General features: G+C 37.2%; 3 protein-coding genes across 3 annotated transcripts in view; 1 reads left to right on the forward strand and 2 right to left on the reverse strand.

Annotated features, from left to right (window-relative positions):
• The window catches only part of LOC122243446 (putative tRNA (uracil-O(2)-)-methyltransferase), a 6,150-nt gene extending 1,955 nt beyond the window's left edge, over window positions 1-4,195 (forward strand). Inside the window, 8 exon segments of the mRNA XM_086552763.1 lie at window positions 76-168; window positions 448-498; window positions 702-1,260; window positions 1,753-1,875; window positions 2,216-2,536; window positions 2,643-3,340; window positions 3,516-3,698; window positions 3,854-4,195. Of these exon segments, the coding sequence (XP_086408889.1) occupies window positions 708-1,260; window positions 1,753-1,875; window positions 2,216-2,536; window positions 2,643-3,340; window positions 3,516-3,698; window positions 3,854-4,012 (2,037 nt within the window). The 5' untranslated portion in view covers window positions 76-168; window positions 448-498; window positions 702-707 and the 3' untranslated portion in view covers window positions 4,013-4,195.
• A 932-nt stretch (window positions 4,196-5,127) lies between these two features.
• Polr1D (RNA polymerases I and III subunit AC2 l(2)37Cg) lies at window positions 5,128-11,656 on the reverse strand. The gene is made up of 4 exons (XM_043001048.2): window positions 11,471-11,656; window positions 5,979-6,076; window positions 5,714-5,870; window positions 5,128-5,262 (listed from the first exon to the last, which is right to left on the reverse strand). Exons 1-4 carry the CDS (start codon window positions 11,540-11,542, stop codon window positions 5,209-5,211), a joined length of 381 nt encoding a protein of 126 aa, XP_042856982.1. The 5' UTR covers window positions 11,543-11,656; the 3' UTR covers window positions 5,128-5,208.
• Window positions 11,657-13,938: 2,282 nt separating this feature from the next.
• MED17 (mediator complex subunit 17) overlaps window positions 13,939-22,500 on the reverse strand; it is a 9,722-nt gene continuing 1,160 nt past the window's right edge. Inside the window, exons 3-7 of the mRNA XM_086552764.1 lie at window positions 16,931-17,134; window positions 16,564-16,741; window positions 15,236-15,482; window positions 14,846-15,122; window positions 13,939-14,711 (exon numbers count right to left, since the gene is read on the reverse strand). Coding sequence (XP_086408890.1) covers window positions 14,025-14,711; window positions 14,846-15,122; window positions 15,236-15,482; window positions 16,564-16,741; window positions 16,931-17,134 — 1,593 coding nt within the window. The 3' untranslated portion in view covers window positions 13,939-14,024. The remainder of the gene's footprint in view (window positions 14,712-14,845; window positions 15,123-15,235; window positions 15,483-16,563; window positions 16,742-16,930; window positions 17,135-22,500) is intronic.

The following is a 22,500-nucleotide window of genomic DNA, read 5'->3' on the forward strand; positions in this document are numbered from 1 at the left end:
AAAATATGTTTAATGATACCTGCATAAGATAACTAGCTTGTTTAAATATAATTTATATATTGTCTTTTATGTCAGGGCTTCACTCAGCACTCAGATGAAATTGATCCTGAACGAATAGGTCAGATCATTGAGCGAGCAGTGGAGGATGGCAAATGGATTGTGGAGAAGGTAGGAGTTTCTGTTTGTTACAGTTATAGCAAATATAGGTTAGGCATTAGATTATTTCTGCTGTCTGTGGCACTGATATGACAATTTTAATCCCACCTTAATCATTGTGTTTTTATTGGCAGTAAATCTGGTTGAATATTAATACATATGTAATCAGTACAGTATTAATCTCAGGCTTTAGTTGAAATAGTCTGTATGTTTTCAGTTAAGTCAGGCTCTAATTATTTATTACATAACGTGTAGAGTGATGTAAGAATAAATATTTTTTTCTATTTTCAGTACTCCAAAGTGAAAAAGTAGATAATCAAGGAAAGAGTCATTATTCAGAAGGTAACTATTTATTATATGAGTGATATAATGAAATAAATATAATCATTTTAAAAACACAAAATGACTTTCTAGAAATAACAATTTAAGATATAGTGAATGTAAGGAAACTATATAATCAATATGTAGTTCAGATCACACTGAAGGATGTTTTCTCTTTCCTTTTTCTCATTCTTTTCCTACAAATATATATTTTTTTATAACAGATCACCATGGACAAGATAGTACATAATTTACCAGTTGAAGCCAATTCCAACCAGTTTTGGGGAGCAGTACGAATTTACACTGAGAAACCACACATCGTAAATCGTAGACTTTGTGGTATTGCAAATTTATGGATTGGTGTATGCCATGATGAATATAGCCGCAGTTCTCTCATTGCACACATGAACAATGTCATGAAAGTCAGGCAAAGAGACCAAGTCAATGCCCGTGACCATAATGGTGAAGAAAAACAAGTAGATAATGACTCAGAGTCTCTAGACTGGAAAGAACAGGTACAAACATTGAAAAGGATATTAATCAAAGAAGGATTTACATCAGCTGCAGACAATTTAGTAGAATGTGAGGAAGAAGTTAGTGGCTGTGCTGGGGAGGACAAAGGCAAGGAACACCTGTCGAATGTTTCAGAAGCTACTGTAGGAAATAGAAGCATTCCTTGGCAGAAGCTGGCAGAAGTGAAGGACCTGAAGGTGGCCATAATTAGGAAAGTTCTTCCTCGACAATTCAAGAGATATTCTTGCCTCCTTGAAGTTGTAGTTATAGGTATGAATGCTGTAAAAGTAATGCAAATATACATTTATGGAAGTATGTGATTTATATGTGAATATTATTAGCAGGCTTTGATTTTTATGTAAAAGAGTAAGAAATTGTTATTCATGTGTAAAAAATATAATATTGTTTAATCATAGATACTTCAATTCTCAATAAATTGAATTACATTTTAGCAGCAGATGTAATAATTCTGATCATCCATTTATGCTATGATCTAATAGTTTGCATACTCCTAATTAACCTGCCCTAACCCCTAAAGGATGTGCCATCTTGTGATCTGCTGCAGAAATGCACAAAACGTCTTTTTCCTACTCTTAATTTAATCTACACGAAAGTTAGTTGTATTTTGGAATTTATAGGTCAAAATCTACATAATGGTACTTGAAAATATTGCAATCATTTTCAAGCTTCCTATGGGATATTGGTAAGGATTGTGCATGGATACATATTCTGTAGTAATATTTTTTTGTATGCTACTCTCAGATGGTGAGATGCTCCAGGTTAACTTCTTCCCAGAGAAAACAGGAGGCACGCAGAGCATTAGCCCTCGTATTCATTACTCCTTCCTCTTTACAAACAATGAAATCTCATTAACTGCAATTAAAGGTAAAGGAATTTGCAGTTTGTAGATATGACATTATTTTCAAGTTCCAATACATGTAATCACTTTTTCATTATTTTCCCAATTTTCATGTCCATTGATATTGTTTTTAATAATATTTTGTGTGACATTGTGTAACAGTAATGTATGTTTTACTGCATTATGTTTGTTATCTGAAGACAAAATTCGACATCCAGAATTTGTTATCAGTATTAGCTGTTTACTTTTCTTATTTACAGAAATGATACTTTAATTATATACAAAAGTGTATGTATGTATTTAATTACAGTATCTATGTATCTATATAGCTGATCATGTATTGCCTGGTTATTTACTTGTAATCAGGTACTGAAGAGGAGATCGGGGATAGTGACCCAAACATCATGTGGCTGCAACAAAATGTTCTCCCAAAATTAGCAAAATGGGCTTCAGAGGTTCAGGAAGATGGAAATGTGGAAGACAGAGGATCCCTAAAGCTTGTAGATGTACAAGAATACAATAATTTATATCAGAAACTCAAGATAAAATATGGACAACCACTTGTTGAGGCAGGTTTTTGTAAATCTTGAATTAATGTATCGATACTGATAGTTTAGATTAGTTTCATTCTGCGGTTAAAAAAGTTTATTGATATCCCAGTGTCAAATTTTTATACATATAATATATGTATATAGGTATATATATATATATATATATATATTTGTATACATATATATGTATATAGGTATATATATATATATATATTTATATTTATATTCATATTCATATTCAGTCTCTTATCCTTATAGTCCTTTGTTATATATTGATATAGATTTTGTAAAGAGCAATAGCATACATAGAAAAATAATGAGAAATTTTATCTTATTCCAGGAAGGAATTGTGGAGCCATCAGACAAGAATCTGTTCCCAGAATTTGATTGGCTTATTGGCAACCACTCTGATGAGCTAACCCCATGGCTACCTGTCATTGCTGCCAAATCAAAATTTACAACTCGTTTCTTTGTTATTCCTTGCTGTGCCCATGATTTTGATTGTAAATATAGAAGGAAAACTGCAAACAAGAGCCAGTACTCAGAATATTTGGATTATGTAAAGGTAATAGGAGATGTATGTGGTTTTGAGATATGGCAAGACAAATTGCGCATTCCATCAACAAAAAGAGTATGTCTTATTGGTCAGGAGAGAACTTACACGGAAAGTGAGATGCCTAGAATTTTTAAGACTATAGAGGAATTTATCAGAATTAGAAATGAAGCTAATGCAAACGGTTTAATTAATCAAGGTTCAAATGGAAAGCTTGACACTATTTTGCAAGGGGAAAATTCAGAAAGTGAACTGTGGTCAAATAATTTCAAGGCAAGAGAAGCTGTGCAGCCTGTCCGTAACTGTACAAAACTGGACCAGACTGTGAAAGAAGATCTTATATCAACAGTTGTAGCAATACTTATGGAAAAAAAGCATCTGGTTGAGGTAAATAAAATAAACATGTTTCTTTGTCTGTAATAATTGTATACTGATTTTGTTTTAAGTGTCTAGGAACATGCTATCTTTTTCTGCACGGTGATAGATTTTTCATTTTAGTAACAAGAAAAAGATAGAAATTAAAAAATCTTCTTTTTTTTTTTCTTTTCTTTTCTTTTCCTAGGTTAGCTCCAGTGAAAGCAATATCCTGATGTGGGACAGAGGAGGCAGCATTGTCTTAGGTGACTTGGCAAAAAGAATATCTACACAATTATCTGCTTTGAAAAATGAGTGTGGAGGACTTCAGACTTTCCTGAGGAACCATAAGCATATATTCTCCACTTTAAAGGGAGAAGTTAGTTTACAGGTAAGTACAGAAGATGAGATTCGTCTGGTCAGCATTATTGCATCAGAAAGAAAAACCATATTGATTATCCTTAAAAAAAGAAGAAAAAGAGAGAAAAAAATATATATATATGAAAAAGGCATGATTTTTAATATTTGTTTTTGTATGACTTTCAGGTTCCTTCACCAGCATTGATGGGAAAAGTACCAAAGAATCGAATAAAGACCAAACAGTGTTGGTTTCACAGTAATCATGCTCAGGGTTGCCCCCTACCATCTACATTATGTGTTTATGCTCATGGTCAGGAAGATCTTCAGGACATTCAGGCTTCTTAATCTGCTATTGTCATAATCTAGCAGCATGAACATCACAATATCATGACTGTCTATTTTGTACAAATCTTAACAGGTGACTGGTAATATTATGTAAAAATGTTTCTCACTTACATGTGGAAATTACTTCACAATTTTCTAGTAGCTATGTATATAAATACTGTTTTCAAATACAAATGAACTTGAGTGTAGCTTTAATTTACCTTTAAAATGTTTCTTGTCTATAAAATTGACAAATAGTAGACATTAATAAAAGAAATTGATGTAATGGTATTATTGCAGACTCAACATTTTAGATGATCATATCCACCTGTTGTGATGTGCTGAAATGTCAGCAATAGTTCACTAGATTGTTTTCAAATATAATAATTATTCATAATTTCTTAGACACTGTTACTTTTGTTTAGGTGTTTGAATGTCATAAAATGAGATATAATGAAAAAAAGAATATGTCACAGAAAACTACGTAATATTGATGTGACGTGGTAATTACTGCTTCTTGATCAGTTGAATAAAAAGATCCGAGTCGAAAAACTGTTGTAAAATCAAATGTGATTGGCCAAGAAATAAAATCAAGTAAAAAATCACTAATGTAATACTACTTCTAATTTGTATATTACCAGTGATATCACATCACATCACGTCACAAGGTACATGTACATACTCATATGTACATGTATGATTATTTATATTGTTCTTTTTTTGTTTTTTTGGGGAAAAAAAGAAGTATAAAACATGTTTTTTGATGCCCCACTAAGAGATTACTTCCACTTTCCACTGGTATTTTCACTGAAGTGAAGAATATAGGCAAAGTTCAATGAAATAACACTAGAAAAACATTGCTGTAACATGTTTTTTGACTGAAATAGTTCCTCTGAACATGGCAATATTTTACGTGCCTTTCCATTGTAGACGCATTCATGAAAACCATAAGAATAGGATGGGTGAAAAATGCTCAGAGAGGTTCAGCATGGCCCCACACAGCGGGAAAACAACTAAATTACAGACAATGCCCAGAAAACTTCATTTTTCATGAGTGGTGGCCAATACTTTTATCTCACTAGATATAACTAGTACACTAGATATATATAGAGAAGGTGTATTAATTAAAATTCAAGTTACATAAGTATTTTTATTTCAGAGGGACCTAAGCACTGCATTTCACATACAACTTTTCTTAATTATTACATATTATACTATCATTCCATGCTTTCTTCCTCTGGATTAGCCTCCTGATATCTTTTCACTTCATCCTGTGGAGAAAAAGACGATGAACATAATTATAGATACTCTACATAATTATGTTTTAAAATGTGCTACCCTTTGAGTAATATATGATCAATTTCTAAATTTTTTTCCTTTTTTCTTTTTTACACCTTGTGATTTACACTTACGGGAAAGAAAAAAAAATTACAAAGTTCTTGTTTTGGGGTATTTTATATTCTAGGATTGTCTGCTCAAGAAACAAATTAGACAAATGGTTAAATATAAAAAACATGAATAAAATAGCACTAAATATATTAATTTTGTGTATACTAAAGAAGACAATTTTTCAACAATGATAAATAAATGAGTTCTCAAAAAGATTTAAAAGGAGGGTGCAGGTGAAAAGCTGATCTCTATTTTCCAACAAAGTAGACAAGTTTTTAAATTTATTTGCCAAAAAATTACTGACATTTCTCATGCACCTCCTTGCATACCTACCTTAATCATCTGACTGATACATTCATTCTGTTGTTTCAACTCCTTTAGTGCTTGTCGAAGTACTTGGACAGCTGGAACCTTGTTTGTTTGTATACGAACATGTATTTTGCGTTCCATTGGATGGGGAACTGTATATCCACAGAATGAGACAGCTGGACTGTAAAGTAAAAAGTACACATCAAACAATTGCTTATTTAACAATTGGGTATTCTCAATAACTCAAAGAAGGAAACAAACAACACACTGAAAGACTTGGCATTCTTACTTTTGGATGATGATGTGTTTGAGTGCATTTCCTAAGGTGTGGTCTTCTTCATTAATCACAAAAGTACGACAATACTCATCTTGACCTGGACCAACCAGCTGTAATGCAAGTAAATATATAAATAATTACTGGGAAAATAATATATATAAGAGAGAAAAACAAAAGTTGAAATGATGATAAAATAGAAAAAAAAGGCAAAAATGGCAAAATAATAATGTTACGCTGGCCGCCTCGTCTAAATGCCACCAACACGAGGCAGGCTAGGCAGACGGCGTGTTAAACACAGGGTTGTGAACACAGAACAGCTCCAAGAGGCACCGAACACCACAGCGTCCCAGAACACCACGAGGGGCCACACCACGTGGCAAGGCAGGGCACGAAATAAACACACAATAACAGTCTTTCCTTTATTTACACTAGTTCTTTACCCGTACACTTTCTATAGGCACAATACAGGGGGGGAAACCAGCACATCACACTGCATAATACAGCTTATAACAGGGCAACAAAGTATATCAGGTCACAAGGGGCACACGCAAGGTCTTCCCAGGGGCAGCAGCTAACTGTGTCTGTCCTGGCCTCGTTCCTCCCGCACCTCTTGCCCAGACACTGCGTCATGTTTGTCCAGCTTACATCATTTTATTAGTAACACATGTTTCGCACAGAGACAAAGACCCACTGGCGTAGCACTATCCCCCCCTATCAAGCAGACAACCCGTCTGCTCTGACATGCCTAAACATGAAATAAACAACAGAAAACATAAAGAAAATAATTCCTCAGAAACAAACAAAATTCTTTCAAAACAAAAGAAAACATAATGGTAAATTAGTTCTCAGAAATAACACAAAAATCTTTCATCCAACCCGGCTTTCTTCGTTCTCGCCGGGGTTGCCGCAGTGGTGTAGGCAGCAGTTCTGTCGCATCGCCCTCACTGTCCAAATGCTCGTCCTCATCTTGGTCAGCATCTGTCACGTCCTCATCCTTGGCTCCAACAAGACTCCACCCCGACTGCTATTCCGTCAGCCAGCTGCAGGTTTTCAATGGGCTCCATCATGCTTTCCACTCCATGCATCTCTCTCGACAGTTGATACTGGATCCTAGACTCTGTCCTGGGGGCAAGGTGCAGTTGCTCAGCCGTAACTACCTCTGCACAGCCAACCTTTGGAAGCAAGGACACATCATCACCGTGCATCCTCACCAGCTTCTGTCCAAGGTCGACACACGCCTTACTCTGTGTCAGGTAGTCAAGGCCCAGCAAGCATGGCTCGTCCAATCGGCGACACATCAGCAGCTGCTGCACCGCGCTGCCCACGCCAACACGAGCCTCCACTTGCCCCCTTGAGCTGCACACAATGCCCCGTGACACCACACAATCTCTGTGGTGCGTCTGGAAGTCACGTAGTGGCCAACATATCAGGCCATACTAGGTCTTCTCTGCCATGGTGTCCACTGTCAGGCAGCATGGGTTCCCATCTACTGCATTGCTGTTTGTCGACGGCAGCTTACGGGGCCCGGGAACCGAAGACGGCTGGTTTTCGGCCCCCTTCTCCAGCCTGTCCGAGTTTTCCGCAAGTACCACTTCTTTAGCCTTAGGACAGGCACTGCGTCTGTGCCCTTCTTCGCCACAGCCCCAACACGAGCCGTGGAATCTGTACGGGATCACCCTCCTCGACACTGCCTTCATTTTCACTTTCCGGCCCCAGAGATCACGGCGGTTCTGGGCGGCTGGCTCTAGGCCACTGGTTCCCTTTAGGAAGGCCTTGAACTCCAAGGCCCTCGCCAGTGCCACCTGCAGGTCCTCAGGGTGTGCCTGCTTGACGTAGATTTGCAGCTGCTGGTCCTGCAAAGCGTCAACAAAGAAATCGCGGGCCAGTACCACGATCATCTCTTCCGCAGCCGCAGGGTACGACCTCCTTACCAGTGCCTCCACGTCCAGCGCCAGATGGGACAGCGTCTCGCCACGCTCACGAGTCCACTTCTTCAAGCGGGCCCGCTATACCTCGGCCTGGTGGTGATGCCCGAAACATTGTTTCAAAGCCTCCGCCACGCTGGTGTAAAAGGCATGTTGGGATGGCGGCAGACGCCCCAACACTTCCACCGCGGGGCCCCTTAGCGCTGTTACCAGCTGCAGTGCCTTCTCTTCCTGGCTCCAGCCCTGGGCAGATGCCAGCATTTCAAATTGGGCAACATATGCCTCCCAGGCCACCTTCCCGTCGTACTCAGCTGGCTTACGCCTCACAGAATGTCTGGAGGCCGAGGGGCTGCGGGGTGGAGAACGCGTGCCGTGAACTAACACGCCCGGAGGGGAGGGAGGGGGTGAGGGAGGCAACGAGGCGGGTTGACCGGGTCCGAGTTTGCCGCCACCTGTACCGAAGGGAGCAGTTCCGATGGGTCCCCAGCCTCCTGCAGCGGCCACCGGCTCCGACACGACGCTGCGAGGCCCAGTGGTTCCCTGCCACGGACCCCAGGCAGACCCCAGTAAATCTGACACTCTGACATCTGTTGCCAGAACCTCGTCTGCCTTCTCCGCGTGTGACGTTGCTACCTCGTGACGCCGCTTTTCTGCTTTCACCTCCTCCCTCAGGCCCTGAACCTCGCCTTTCAGAGTCTGCACCTCCTCCTGCAGTTCACTCTTCACGCTGTTGCAGGCTTTGTCGGTGTACTGCTGCGTTTCCATCTTCACAGATGCGAGATTGCCCTGTAGCACATCAACAAGATGGCAGAACTGTTCCTCTGCCTTCCTTGCCTGCCCTTCTGCCCTCTGTTCCTGCTCACGAGCCCTTTGTGCCATTTCCTCCCTCATACCGGCCAGCATGGCAGTGATCAGGTTCATCTGGCTCGGCTTCACCTCACTCACGCCTGCCTCCTCTCCCTCATGGCTGCCATCTTTGGACGACATGATGGATCAGCACATCTCTCTGTTCAATTATCACAAATCCCACTCCTGTCACCAATGTTACGCTGGCCGCCTCGTCTATCTGCCACCAACGCGAGGCAGGCTAGGCAGACGGCGTGTTAAACACAGGGTCATGAACACAGAACAGCTCCAAGAGGCACCGAACACCACAGCGTCCCAGAATACCACGAGGGGCCACACCACGTGGCAAGGCAGGGCACGAAATAAACACACAATAACAGTCTTTCCTTTATTTACACTAGTTCTTTACCCGTACACTTTCTATAGGCACAATACAGGGGGGGAAACCAGCACATCACACTGCACAATACAGCTTATAACAGGGCAACAAAGTATATCAGGTCACAAGGGGCATACGCAAGGTCTTCCGAGGGGCAGCAGCTAACTGTGTCTGTCCTGGCCTCGTTCCTCCTTGCCCAGACACTGCGTCATGTTTGTCCAGCTTACATCATTTTATTAGTAACACATGTTTCGCACAGAGACAAAGACCCACTGGCGTAGCAATAAAGCCACTAAGATTATTTTGGTGCACTTAAAACATATATTGATGAAACAATATGTCATGGGATAATAAGTTATAAGAAAATTTAATTACTGGGTTTGCTAACTTATGAAAAGAAAAAGGATAAATGATAACAAGCTTAAATGAAAAAAAGATTTTCTAACTATATATAATACATACATATGAACGGATGTACTGATCTAACATCAAAATTATATTCTCAGTATAAAATGAGTAATATATGAATAACTTTGTAAATGTTTTACAAAATTATAAAGATGAACCATGGTCTAATGGACAGACTTCAGATGAAATCTCAGATCTCCAAAAAACATTTAATTTGCAAATTTGATGAGTTCCTTTTAAACTTGCATAAACATGGATGACTACATGATACAATCATAAGATATACCTCAATATATATTCATGCACAAAAAAAAGGCATAACATGTGAGAGCAAGTAGAATTAAGGAGCAAGAGCTGGGAAAATATTTCCTGAATTTTTTATGTCCCCTCCATTTATCAATGGCTTATGGTCATTATGACCATTTTAAACAAGACTAGGGGCATAATATTTTTAACCCATTCCCGCCGGGCTGTTTCGTCTTTTATGGCTTCAATGCCGGGGCTCTCGAACGCATAGGCCTAAATCAATTATATCATCGACGGCGTATGACGGCACCCGCGCTATCATATTACATAATCGCCGTCTGTGGCCAGCGCCCGGCGATATTGGATTAAAAAGGCAATGGGCATGTGCTGTCGCACCAAAGCTAGGGTGCCTAGTTTTCTTTATGCACATGCTGTAAATCAGCCTGTGATGGTCTCATGTATTGACTTTTTGCTCTGAATAGTTTACTTTTAGACATATCAGCTAAAAACTGTTTTAGGGCATAGGCCATAGATGCAAATACTGTATTGCTGCTTCAGAAAGCCGTAAAGACTTGTTCTTGGGCTCAAAGTGTTTGGAAACATTGAGTTTAGGGTAGTCTCGTACCCTAATTTTTTTGCTCTAAATGTCTTACATTTTGAGCCATTGACCAAAAATTATCTTTCTCTCTCAATGTACTCAAAAGGTTTATCAATAAATAAGGAACTAGGCCAAATGCTATGCATACTTGATAAAATAAAAGATAAGTAGCATGATGAATTCTGAAAAAAGGTGGGTAATAAGTTAGGTAAGGCTAAGTTAGGTCACTAGGTTAGGTTTTTGAAGACTAAAAGTGCCCCCAAATCAGCGCTTGCAAAATTCTAGCCAAAAATTGCTTTGTGTCATGGTGACACTATGAAGACTGCATAGCATGCAGGTAAGTAAACTGTAAAGTAACTACATCATCTGCATTACTATTTTACAGTTACCAGATATATACTACATTTCATATGATTAGTGGCTCCCCCTACCCAAAACCCCCAATTTTCTATGGGATCCCTAATCTCCAAGCCAGTTGGATGTGGAGCCAGTCTGGAATTGAGGCTCTTTTCACCAAAGACCTTTGGCCAACAGCTCTTTCAAAAAATTTTATACATCAGCATAAATATACCTTGACATGAATGTCACTGGCATATTTAGGTGTACAAGTATTTAATAACTAAATAATTGGCATACTGAATTTTAACAATGAACAGAAATCAGTATGACTGAGTTAATGTGGATGGCAAACCCTTGGTAATGCTAAATTGCAATTCCAATTGTAAAACTATGAAGGTTTCATTTTAACAGGTCAAATGCTATTTCAGTTTAAGGCATAATCACATTATACATGCAGATTTTTTACATTTTACAGTCAATTTTAACTTTCAATTGGGTGTCATTGTCATAAGAAAGAAATACTGCATTTGCTGGTTTTTGGAGGGGGAGATTACGAACTCAGAAGCTTATGATTTGGGGCAGAATTACATATCAAATTCGTTCTAATGACAGCTAAATGAAGCAGTGTACAATGCATATGGTGTGCACCATCCTGAACTTTCCATGTGCGGTTGAAACTTGTACAATTCGTCTTTCATTAATGCAAAAGAGAGTGTTATGAAGTTATAACAATAAATGTTTTAGTAATCAATCGTTTACTTACCCACTCCAGTTTATTTTTCGAGTCACCTTCATTTGCATTTGGGACACGAAATCCATCTGGACCAACAGGCATGGTGTCAAGCAGAGAGAAATATGCTTTAGTATATGACAATGTAGGGAATCTTCAGGGAAAGCACTAGGAGCAGTCGCGGTGTCAATGTTTACATTAGAGATCCATAAAGAGGCCTCATTTATTCGATCTTTAATCAATATAACTCATTTATCAAAGTATTTATTATCATATCCATGATATATTTTGAATCCAATAAGTACATCTTCATTGAAAAACTGTTTCTGATTATCTTGTTTTAAGGTTATTTTATCTTTTATTGTAATAATTCTTCTCATTATGCGAATCGGACATAAGGAAAAGAAACACGTGCGACTTTGTTTATATACCGTCTGAGAACAAAAATGTTGTTGTGCTCAACATAGATATGCGTACTTTTGATTATTTACGTGATTTTACTGCATTTTCATATGCCAAAAACATTCTTTCTTGCTCTTATCCTTTCTGGTATACTATGTAATTTTGTATGTATAAATCTCAAATAAAATATATCTAAATCCATTTCTATCATTTATATATATATATATATATATATATATAATATATATATATATATATATATATTATACATATATATACATATATATGTATATATATATATTACATATATATATATATATATATATATATATATATATATATATATATATGTATATATATATTTATTGATACATATATATATATGTGTGTGTGTGTGTGTGTGTGTGTGTGTGTGTGTGTGTGTGTGTGTGTTTATATATACATGTGTATATTGACAATCTGCTCTATATGGTGACTGAAACTCATGTCATTACTCATATAGAGTCCTAGATCTTTTACTACTTTTTTCTCCTCAATCTTCACATCTTCGACAAAATATGATCTTGCTCTTAAATTTCCAATTGGACTATATCTTATGATTTCAAATTTATCTGCATTGAATTTCATATTATTGTCATATGCCCACTTACAGATGGTATGTAGATCCTCGTTAAGTTTGTTTTCATTATCTTGTATATCTAAGGGTGTACTTATTCTTGTATCATCTGCAAATGATGTTACTCTTGAGTGTTTCACACCATTATCAATGTCACCAATCATAATAAGGAATAACAAGGGCCCAAGAACGGACCCTTGTGGCACTCCACTCATAATAATCGTTTCATTTGAGTAAAGCCCATTAATTTGTACTTTTTGTTTACGATTTATTAGGAAGTTGTAAATCCATCTTCCAACTTTCCCGCCGATTCCAAGGTCTTTAATCTTATGTAGCAGGATGCCGTGATCTACTTTGTCAAAAGCTTTTGCAAAGTCTAGATATATTACGTCAACTTCTCTATTTTCAGTTAGGTCCCTTAGTATGTGTTCGAAGTGTGTCAGGACCTGTGATAAACAAGATCTACCACTTCTGAATCCATGTTGCCCTGGGTTTATCTTGTTTTCTTTTTCTAAAAACTGAACAATTTTTTTCCTCACTACCCTTTCAAATATTTTTATTATATGAGATGTTAGTGCTACTGGTCTATAATTTTTGGCCTGACCTTTGTTTCCACCTTTATATATTGGAATTATAGTACCCTCTTTCAGTAAGCTGGGGATAGTCCCCATGTCCAAAGATTTCCTCCACAAAGTTACCAGTGGCTTTGCTATGGTTTCTTTGCAGTTTTTTAAAAAGATTGCTGGGATTTCATCTGGCCCAGCTGCTGAGTTTGTTGGTATTTCACTTACTGCTTCAAGAATATCTTTTTCTTCGAATATGAAGTCAGTGAGACACTCATCTTTGTTACTAATAATACTAAAATGTTGCTGTGGGTCTGATATTAATTTTTCTGTTCTTGGGACGCTATAGACTTCTTCATATTGCAATTTGAGTAATTCAGCCATTTCCTTTGAATCAGTTACCAATGCACCATTATTCTCAAGAGGCCCAATTTCTGTTCTCCTCTTTAACCTGTTGTTTGCATAAGAGAAAAAATATTTTGCATTCTGTTTTATAGAATGCATATGTATATATATATATATATATATATATATAATATATTATCAACACAGAAGGGTTTTTTTTTTTTTGTCTTGTAGTCTTCGGTTTTTAGAATAAAATAATCTTGGGAAACTTTTATTTTATTCTTTCTATATTATTTGTATATCTTAGTTTAATAGATATAGAATTATCAATATTGGTAATTATCCAGATACAATGGTTATCAACAAATCTCCTTTAGATACTGGAACTTTACTTATAGTAATGTATCTAAATGGATATGCTGATATAATGTAGTCAATAACTTATATAGTATGCTATCTGCTTAAATTATCCTGCAAAGTCTGAGTTATATTTTTTCTTCGTCCTCTCAAATAGCTGTTCATTGTTCCCATTATTAAATGCACCCTAAACACTACATAATAGGGATAATGAGATCTTATATAAGAAATAATTTTATTCCTCTTCCCTTGTGATGAGAAGAAAATATTAATAATGTTCGCTAATCTACACCTACAGTTACTCTCAGGCAGTTAGAGCTGCCATAAGTAGCTCCATCTTGTTGAGAAAGTTGCGGCCCTCCATGCGATCATATCGGACTTCTTGCCAATTGGCTCCTAAGTGCTCCCATCTTTGCTCCATCACTACAGTTGAAGGGTAGAAGTCTGGCCGTGGAGATGATGACACAAAAACAGATACACGTTGGTGTGGTCCAGAGTGGACTCCTATCACCTTATTGCCAGAAGGAGAGGCTAACATCACTGTAGATGCATTGCCTAAAGGTTCAATGGCTCCTGTGCCAATATTCTGTTCAGATGATAATACTGTCCATCCAGTGTATTTTGCCAAACCTTGTACGGCGGCCATATTGTGTTGAGAAATCTGGCATAGGACAAGATTTCTTAGCTCTTGAGGTTCAAAGGACATGGTCATGATCTTACCATCCCTACAAATGCATTTCAGTGTTCTTTCATAAATGTGAAACACTAATTTTGTTCGGACCACAGAATCATATCCCTGTGACAAGATGTTGATCTTCACAGAAGACTGGGTGGGTGAATTGAATGAGTTCCAGTGGGACACAATAAGAGGATCCTTGAATTCTGCTGCCAGCTGGTCAATAACATACATAGTCCTCAGTCTCAGGAAGTTGTGTTGTACTTGTCTTATTATCTGTTCTAGCAAGGTCTTCTCCTTTGTCATCTGAGTCATCTGCAATTGGAAAATATCTTTATTACTTTATGAATTTGTTGAAAAGCAAATAAAATCTCATGTCAAAATAGTCCAAAAAGGTAATTGAAAAAAAGAGAGGAAGAAAAGAAAACTGCAACATATAATGTATATACCTGGTTCCTATCCATTCCTTCAGGTCCTGCTAGTCTTCTACGTTTTGACATGCCCATTGGAGCATAAACAGGATGTGGTAGAGGATGTTGGAAACTGTTATGGTAAACACGATGAAGCAGCTGATGTAGTGAGTGCTCTAGATCATGCTCATGTTTGTATTTGGATGGTCCCAGTCCAGCACCAACTCCCACACCAGTGGTTCCACTTGCTATAGAGCCAGTACCTGTGTTTGGCATATTCTGCCCCTGTGCAGCATTTGTTTTATTTTTTACATTACTGAAAAAATAAATCAAAGAATTAGTACCCTTATGTATATTTCAAATAAGTTTGAATTATTTAAAATATTGGCTAACAACAATCATGCAAATATACTGACAAGAAAAACTCACTTTTTTCCATCTGAGTGACAAAGACCCACTAACAGGTGGATTCCTGGGAAGATAGTTGCTGTAATCTGATTACCAACTACAAGATGAGGTATTGATGGTGTTAGTTTGACTGCTTCTCTTGCTAGCTGACTGAAGAGTTCTTTACAGAATAAGACATTCTGTGCCTTTTCTAGCTTCTGTTGCCATGGAGTGTCTACAGACACAAAATCACTACTGCTTAACTGTGCAGAGCATATGTCTTCTTCATCTGTTGGGAGAAAAAATTGTTATACAATATAGATTATAAAGTAACAATGAAAACTATGGTTACATATTTATGTTTAATAGATTCGTTCACCCTTCCGAAACAGACCACATCTTAAGATGTTTGGCCTGGGCTGGGTATCCTTAATCCATTCATGCCTAGTGACATTACATAGGAATATTTCTCTCCCACCAGATGACAGCCTATCATGTCATGGTCTCTCCCTCAAAACATACGTTTTACATTGCTACACGTTCATAATCATAGGAGTTCCATTTGTAAGGACACATTTTTTTATTCACTTATGAAAATAATGTAAAGAAATACAAAAGCCTCCTATTATCATCCCATTCAAGCAGGCGGGTAAACAGTGCTCACAGTGGCACAGCACGGCACCATGCCAGGAGAGCTCTCTTGCTTAGTAACTACACACACTTGTTATCTAGCCAGCGGGAATGGGTTAAGATTCATTTGCTAATATTTTCTGGACTTACAGTATGAAATAGGAGTCTATAGCTCATATTTACCAAAGTGATGCTAAATAGCATTTGAAAGAATAAATAGCATGTAAGGGCTAAAGGGCTAAAGGATCTGTGTTATAAAAAAAAAAAAAGTCTCCTACACTGAAAACTTGATATGTCAGTTGAGTTACCAAGAGTGCTGTCCCACAAAGTAAACTTTAGGCCCTGGGGAAATGGCACACTGAGTTTAAAACATACCCAATGAATTATAAAAAATATCTGTTCCATTACTATACATTCACAAATGGGGGAATACCTGATAAGAGTATAAATTAAGAAATGTAGACAATGTAAGAGACTGCTAACATTATAATCACTACACTCAGATCCAAAATACTATTCTAATTTTCTTTGCTCTGTTAAGACTTTATTATATTTAATTGCTATAAAGCTGAATACACTTCTTTATGTGAAAGACTTCTATGGTATTTACACTGCAATACCATACAATCTTGAGCATGTCACCTTGTCTCCTTTTTTTTTAACATTCTAGTGCATTTCATTTCCATTCAATACCTAAATAATGATCTGTAATATAATCAGAATAAATAAAATAGGTTTACCTTTTTTTATGCATACAAAAATATAGGCAGAGCCCATCAGTTCAGTTGGTACGTTGACTCTAAGGGAAGACTGATGGCTTCGATTGGCAACTGGAGACACAGGAGATGCTCCTCCAGACACCACTGCAGTACTTGGACCTCCTACTTCATCAGCTTTTGATACTTCAAATATCCCCGTCTGGCAAGGAAGAACAAGTAATTATTAGTTAACATTTGTTTCTTATGCATTAGCTTTGATGCAAGGATTGAGAATGGGCTGATATGCAGCACATTACTTAAAGATTACAGTTTTTAAAATGTTTGTCATAAAAATATTTTAAGCATAATAATATGTCAAAACAAAGATCTAAACTAAGCAACCACTTACATGTCTAAACATCGAGCCAGCTGAACGATATGAAAGGTCTCCTATTATCGTGCTGCCAACCTTTTTCAACCTCCAGTTCTGCCGCAGCCTCAAGAGCTCAATGTGAAAATCAGGTACACTTCTGTTAGGTCTCCCCATCTCTGCCTGGGAAGTGCGCAACCTCTCGGCCCCACCCAGCAAGGTTGTGGCCGCTGACTGAAGACTCTGTTTTGGGAGATATTTCCTTAACACTCAAAGAAATGTATAAAGCTTTACTATTAAGACTTAAGACTGAGGTAATACAGGATATAATTGTTATAAATAAATCCTTTAAAATCCTTAAGTTTTACAAACTTACCTCTTACTGGTACAGTGCAAAATAACAAAATAAACAACTTATTGAAGTCAATATTTGCACTCCAGATTATTTGACTGAGTGGAATATTACTCTATATTGTTCTTAAAAGCCATCCAAGAAATGTACACCTAATCATGATGGAGTATAAATGAATAATCATATGATATAGATAAAATAACTAGCATTTTAACCAATTTGTGACGGTGACGTGATATCACGTCATTGGAATATTTTGCTCCTGCCATGATCTCTCTACCTCCAATTACATGTTTTACATAGTTTCATACATATACACTCATTGCAGTTGCTTTTGTATATACATAATTTTCTTGACTTGTCAGAATAAAAACAAAACCTCATCTTATCACCCTGCAGAATTGGGTGGTGAAAAGCACTCTGAGAGGTGCAGCACGGCTTTGCGCTGGGAAATCTCTCTTGCTGGGAGGTTGCGTGCGCTTGGCATTAAGCAAATCCATGCTCCGACACGAATGGGTTAAATAACCATTTTCTTTCAAGTAATATTCCATCAAAGTCATTGAATCTTAAAGAAGTTCTACTGAAACATGGTAATGATTACTGATACTGATTACTGTCCATGCTAGTTTTCTCACACTATTTTTTTTTTTTTTTTATGAGCAGAAAAGGGAAAGAGAGAAGGATGTTCTAAGTGGTTAAACAAAAGACAAACAAAGAAAAGAAGACTTATAACTATTTTGATATTCTACACAATTCTAAGCCCCAGTTTAAAGGAAGCAATATCAGGCATACAAAGCCAAGAATGCAAATCTGAAAGCAAAATAAACAAAAGAGTACATTACCAAACAAGTTGATATCAATCACTTCTACTAAAGTAGCTTTGTGCTTACCTGGCTTAAGTCACCAAAGTGTTGATTTACCAAAGGATGTTTTGAGTCGTCAACTGGGGTCTGGCTTTGATGAGGATGGCATAATACTTCCCTAGGTACACATCCCTTTAGATATCACTTGAGCTCAAACTAATCCTAAGTGGAAATTGCCATCTCCTAGTTGTATACAATCTACGTTTTCTGAGTAATAAACTACTGTCTTGAAAACTTTTGTAGCATTTCTTACAGGGAATGACAGTAATCAATAAAACATGGATGGAAGCTATTTCTGACACCAAATGCACTTTAATGTTGTACTGGACTGAACTTACCTGGAGAAATATAACTGGAGTGCAACTGTGCATGCTGCACCTACTGTGAATCTAGCAGTGCTTAGTCTTTGTTATGCAAATCTAAACTAACACTGGAGTCATAGGCTGACTATTTGTAAGTAGAGTTAGCTTGACTCTTCTTTGTGAAAGAAAAAATATGATTCATTCAATCATGCCTGGGAAGTATAAACACAGTCTTTAGTGTGGCAATCTTCCCAACACTATTGTCAGTCCTTGATCTCGAACTGTTAGTATAAGCAGAGTGAGGGTTCTTGTCTTTTATAGGTAATTAGGGTGCAGATTTGCATTTCCAATAGGAATGTTTTTCACCAATTGAGTATAAGTATGGTATGGAACAAAGCCTGTACACTTAAATTGCACATACAACCCTTGAAAGATCACAAATGACACGATTACACAAAAGAGCTGCCTTCTAATTCTGTAGGTGTGTCTTATCATTACACAAATATCTTATTTACAGCATGGACAAACACATCTTTCTGAAATACTGAAATCTAAGGGCTCTAGCTATGAACACCTTTATTGATACTGCTGGTCAAAAACAAATCTGTCCACATCAGTTTATTTTCCTGCTTTGTCTCTTTGTCTGTGTCTATTTTTTTTTGTACATCACTCACAGTTTTTGCTTAACAAGACATGAGCAAAAATCCTGCATCTCATAGTATCAAAAGATAAATAAATGAATAAGATTAAAGGGGCAATCCACTACTCAAGGTAAATGCTCGCATATTTAAGGTCAGAGCAATCCAGTTTGACTTTGTAATCTAATAGAATAAAGTGGTAAGTGTCAAAGAGATCAAGAAATTTCTTCCAACGTGAAAAGAAAAGTAAACCGTTATGATTACCAAGTGTAAAATCTTAGCATATTTACTAATCCTGATGAAGAAACTTCAAACTTACCCCTATCTGAAAAAGAAAGAGGCTTTGAAGTAAATTACAATTATTGACAACAATATCTTAAATTTAATGAGATTATTTCAATATCTCACTTTATCATCACAGAGAATATAACTTTTTGTCCAATATTTATTGATAAACTTCAAACATAGAATTTAGTTACAATGTATTCATGTAACTGGAACATCAACTATATTTTTCTGTCTATGAGAATACTTGGTTTATGTCTTTGTATGATGTTTTATCAGTGAATACACTCAACAAAAATGTCTTTGAATTTAATTGATGCTCTGTTCCATCTCCCTCTATCACATGCTAAAGAGTTTCCTGTTTCTTGAAGCTTTTATGTAGAAAATAAGTGGCATTTTCAAACATTCCAAACAAACAAACAAAATCTAGATACACAGTGAATTTACAATTGACATTTGGTGGCTTTTCCATAACAGGTAACATATAAAATTAATACAATAACATAAAGACAACTGAAAAAGAGGATGTACATGCTTTTAGAGCTTTAGGTGAACAAAATCCATCAGTAAATCTGGTGAGAAGTTGTGGGATTAGACCAAAGATGATGCATAGTAATCAAAACCATTTATAAGCATTAACTTATATAGTTTGTAATGTGATGCTAATAGCACCTAATTTTCAAATAAACCAAATCTTGATTTTCCGATTTCTTTTCTTTGTAATTAGCCCTAGAGATCTGCTGACATGATTATATAATTATATAACCAGAGAGCGTGGATACAAATTTCAAATAGCAATTTTTTTTCATAAATTAACTGGCATTCAATTTCAAGATTACATACACAGTGCAATATCACAATTTGTGCACCTTACGACTCACAAATTTCTCCTTCCTTAAGCCACGTCCACACGGTCGAGCTGTGCCTGGCAGGGTAAAGTCTGCAGACTATGCCCGCGTAGGTGTCCACACAGCTGTCTGCGGTGGTTGGAGGGCAGTCGGACGCCAGCAGTTGTTTTGAGCGAGTGGTTCATTACGGTACGATCACCTTGGTTCACGCCATAGTTCGAAAGAAGATCGCACTATTCTTGTCGTGACCAATATGCACTAGTACTCGGTGTGGACATGGTGTACTAATAACGTGGTAGTCAGTGGATCTGCCTGCACCTTACCTCGTGCGTTTGGCAGTGACGGAAGACCTCGATCCACTGCCCTCCATTGGCGCCGGGAACGGACAGTTTGATGGTTTGCCCGCTGAAACTGCTCGTACAAGGGCAAAGCCTTCGTGCCCGACGGGCACTGCTCGACCGTGTGGACGTGGCTTTATAATCAATTGTGTATCTTTCACAAGGCAGAAGCAATCATGTTTCAGTATGATATGTGCTATGATTATGTCTACTGTGCTACAACACACAGTCTGGGTCCAGGTGTTTAACAAAGTGTTTTGTAAAAAAAAATATGTGTATGATAAATGTGTTTTCAAGATGTTTGCATGTCTAATAAAAATTACAAAGGAAAACAATACTTGGGGTGTTATAATAATTTGAAACACACATGGTGAAATTGCACTGAAAATATTGAGAATAGAAGATATCTTTTATGAAATCAAATATGTAACAGAAATTTACTTTTATTTCTTCAGTTCCTCTTTCCCATTTCTTTATATTCTTGTCACAACAGCTATTTCTGAGCCTTTAAACTAGCCAAGGAGAAAACAAAATACTATGCCAAGGAGTAACTAAAAATTCACATCCAAACTTCATTTCACAACTACTTTACATTCACCGACACTAGTTTCCTTGTTGAGATCAGCTTTCATGAACACATAAAAGATTCCCTTATGCATGGAGATGGGCTTTAGGTAAGAGCAATTCACTGGCAGCTTCAAAAACCTTTTCCTTGTTCTTAAGGAGTTTTCCCATTTATTCTGTATCCCAAAAGAATACACTAGAGGGATTACACATTATGACAGTTATGAACTTAAGCACATGTGAGTGCTCGCTCGCTCACTCGCTTTCTCTCTCTCTCTCTCTCTCTCTCTCTCTCTAACTCTAACTCTAACTCTAACTCTAACTCTAACTCTAACTCTAACTCTCACTCTCACTCTCACTCTCACTCTCACTCTCACTCTCACTCTCACTCTCACTCTCACTCTCACTCTCACTCTAACTCTCACTCTAACTCTCTCACTCTAACTCTCACTCTAACTCTCACTCTAACTCTCACTCTAACTCTCACTCTAACTCTCACTCTAACTCTCACTCTAACTCTCACTCTAACTCTCACTCTAACTCTCACTCTCACTCTCTCTCTCTCTCTCTCTCTCTCTCTCTCTCACTCTCACTCACTCACTCACTCACTCACACACTCACACACTCACACACTCACACACTCACACACTCACACACTCACTCTCTCTCTCTCTCTCTCTCTCTCTCTCTCTCTCACTCTCTCACTCACTCACTCACAAAAGACAACATAAATGTCTGGCATTCAACATTCTGTTCATGTTTGTCTTATATGTCAGGGAAAAGTCAATATCATAATACAATATGTTACAGACATGTCTTCTATGTCCTATTAGAGTGTTTCTGGTAGTGTAAATGTCCCTATTCATTTTGGTACATGCATGTCACCTTCACTTGAAAGCATCCATGAGGCAGTGAAATGTGTCCAAAGGCCAACATGCTTTTCATTTTTTTTTTTCTCTCTCTCTCTCTTTTTTTTTGTGCATATGCCATGTACACATATATGTAAATATGAGTAGGCATATATGAATATACACGTTTATATGCACATTTATATACATGTACATGCATAAGTGCAGTAATAAGATCATGTGCAACAGCTTGAGTGCATGCATTAACCAGTCTATCATTTTGAGAACCAATTTTCAATATTCACAGGAAAGCATATTAAAAATCTTTCTGCATTTCATTTAATGCTCAAAGAATAATGCATTTGAGATTGGAAAATAACAAGAAATCAAAAAACGTATATCATAAACCTTTGCTGGAAATATGGCAAAAAATGAAAGGACGCCTTAGAAAAATTCAAAGCGGCAAATGTGAAGCTTTCAACTATTCAGCCTATTAAGCATCATTTGTAAAGCTCTTTCATTTCATACTTTTATCCTATTTATAAATGTCTGATCCAAAATTTTCAGTCAT

The sequence above is a fragment of the Penaeus japonicus genome, unplaced genomic scaffold, assembly GCF_977035675.1.
Source record: "Penaeus japonicus unplaced genomic scaffold, GWHDUDI00000001_assembly GWHDUDI00000027, whole genome shotgun sequence".
In the NCBI taxonomy this organism is placed as follows: Eukaryota; Metazoa; Arthropoda; class Malacostraca; order Decapoda; family Penaeidae; genus Penaeus; species Penaeus japonicus.

What these genes read in the sequence shown, in the direction of transcription:
- Polr1D (XM_043001048.2), bottom strand. Translation starts at nt 11,542, where the DNA reads ATGCCTGTTGGTCCAGATGGATTTCGTGTCCCAAATGCAAATGAAGGT. An exon ending in CGAAAAATAAACTGGAGTGG is followed by an intron (nt 6,077 to 11,470) that starts GTAAGTAAACGA and finishes CTTGCATTACAG; the next exon opens with CTGGTTGGTCCAGGTCAAGA. An exon ending in AAACACATCATCATCCAAAA is followed by an intron (nt 5,871 to 5,978) that starts GTAAGAATGCCA and finishes TTTACTTTACAG; the next exon opens with TCCAGCTGTCTCATTCTGTG.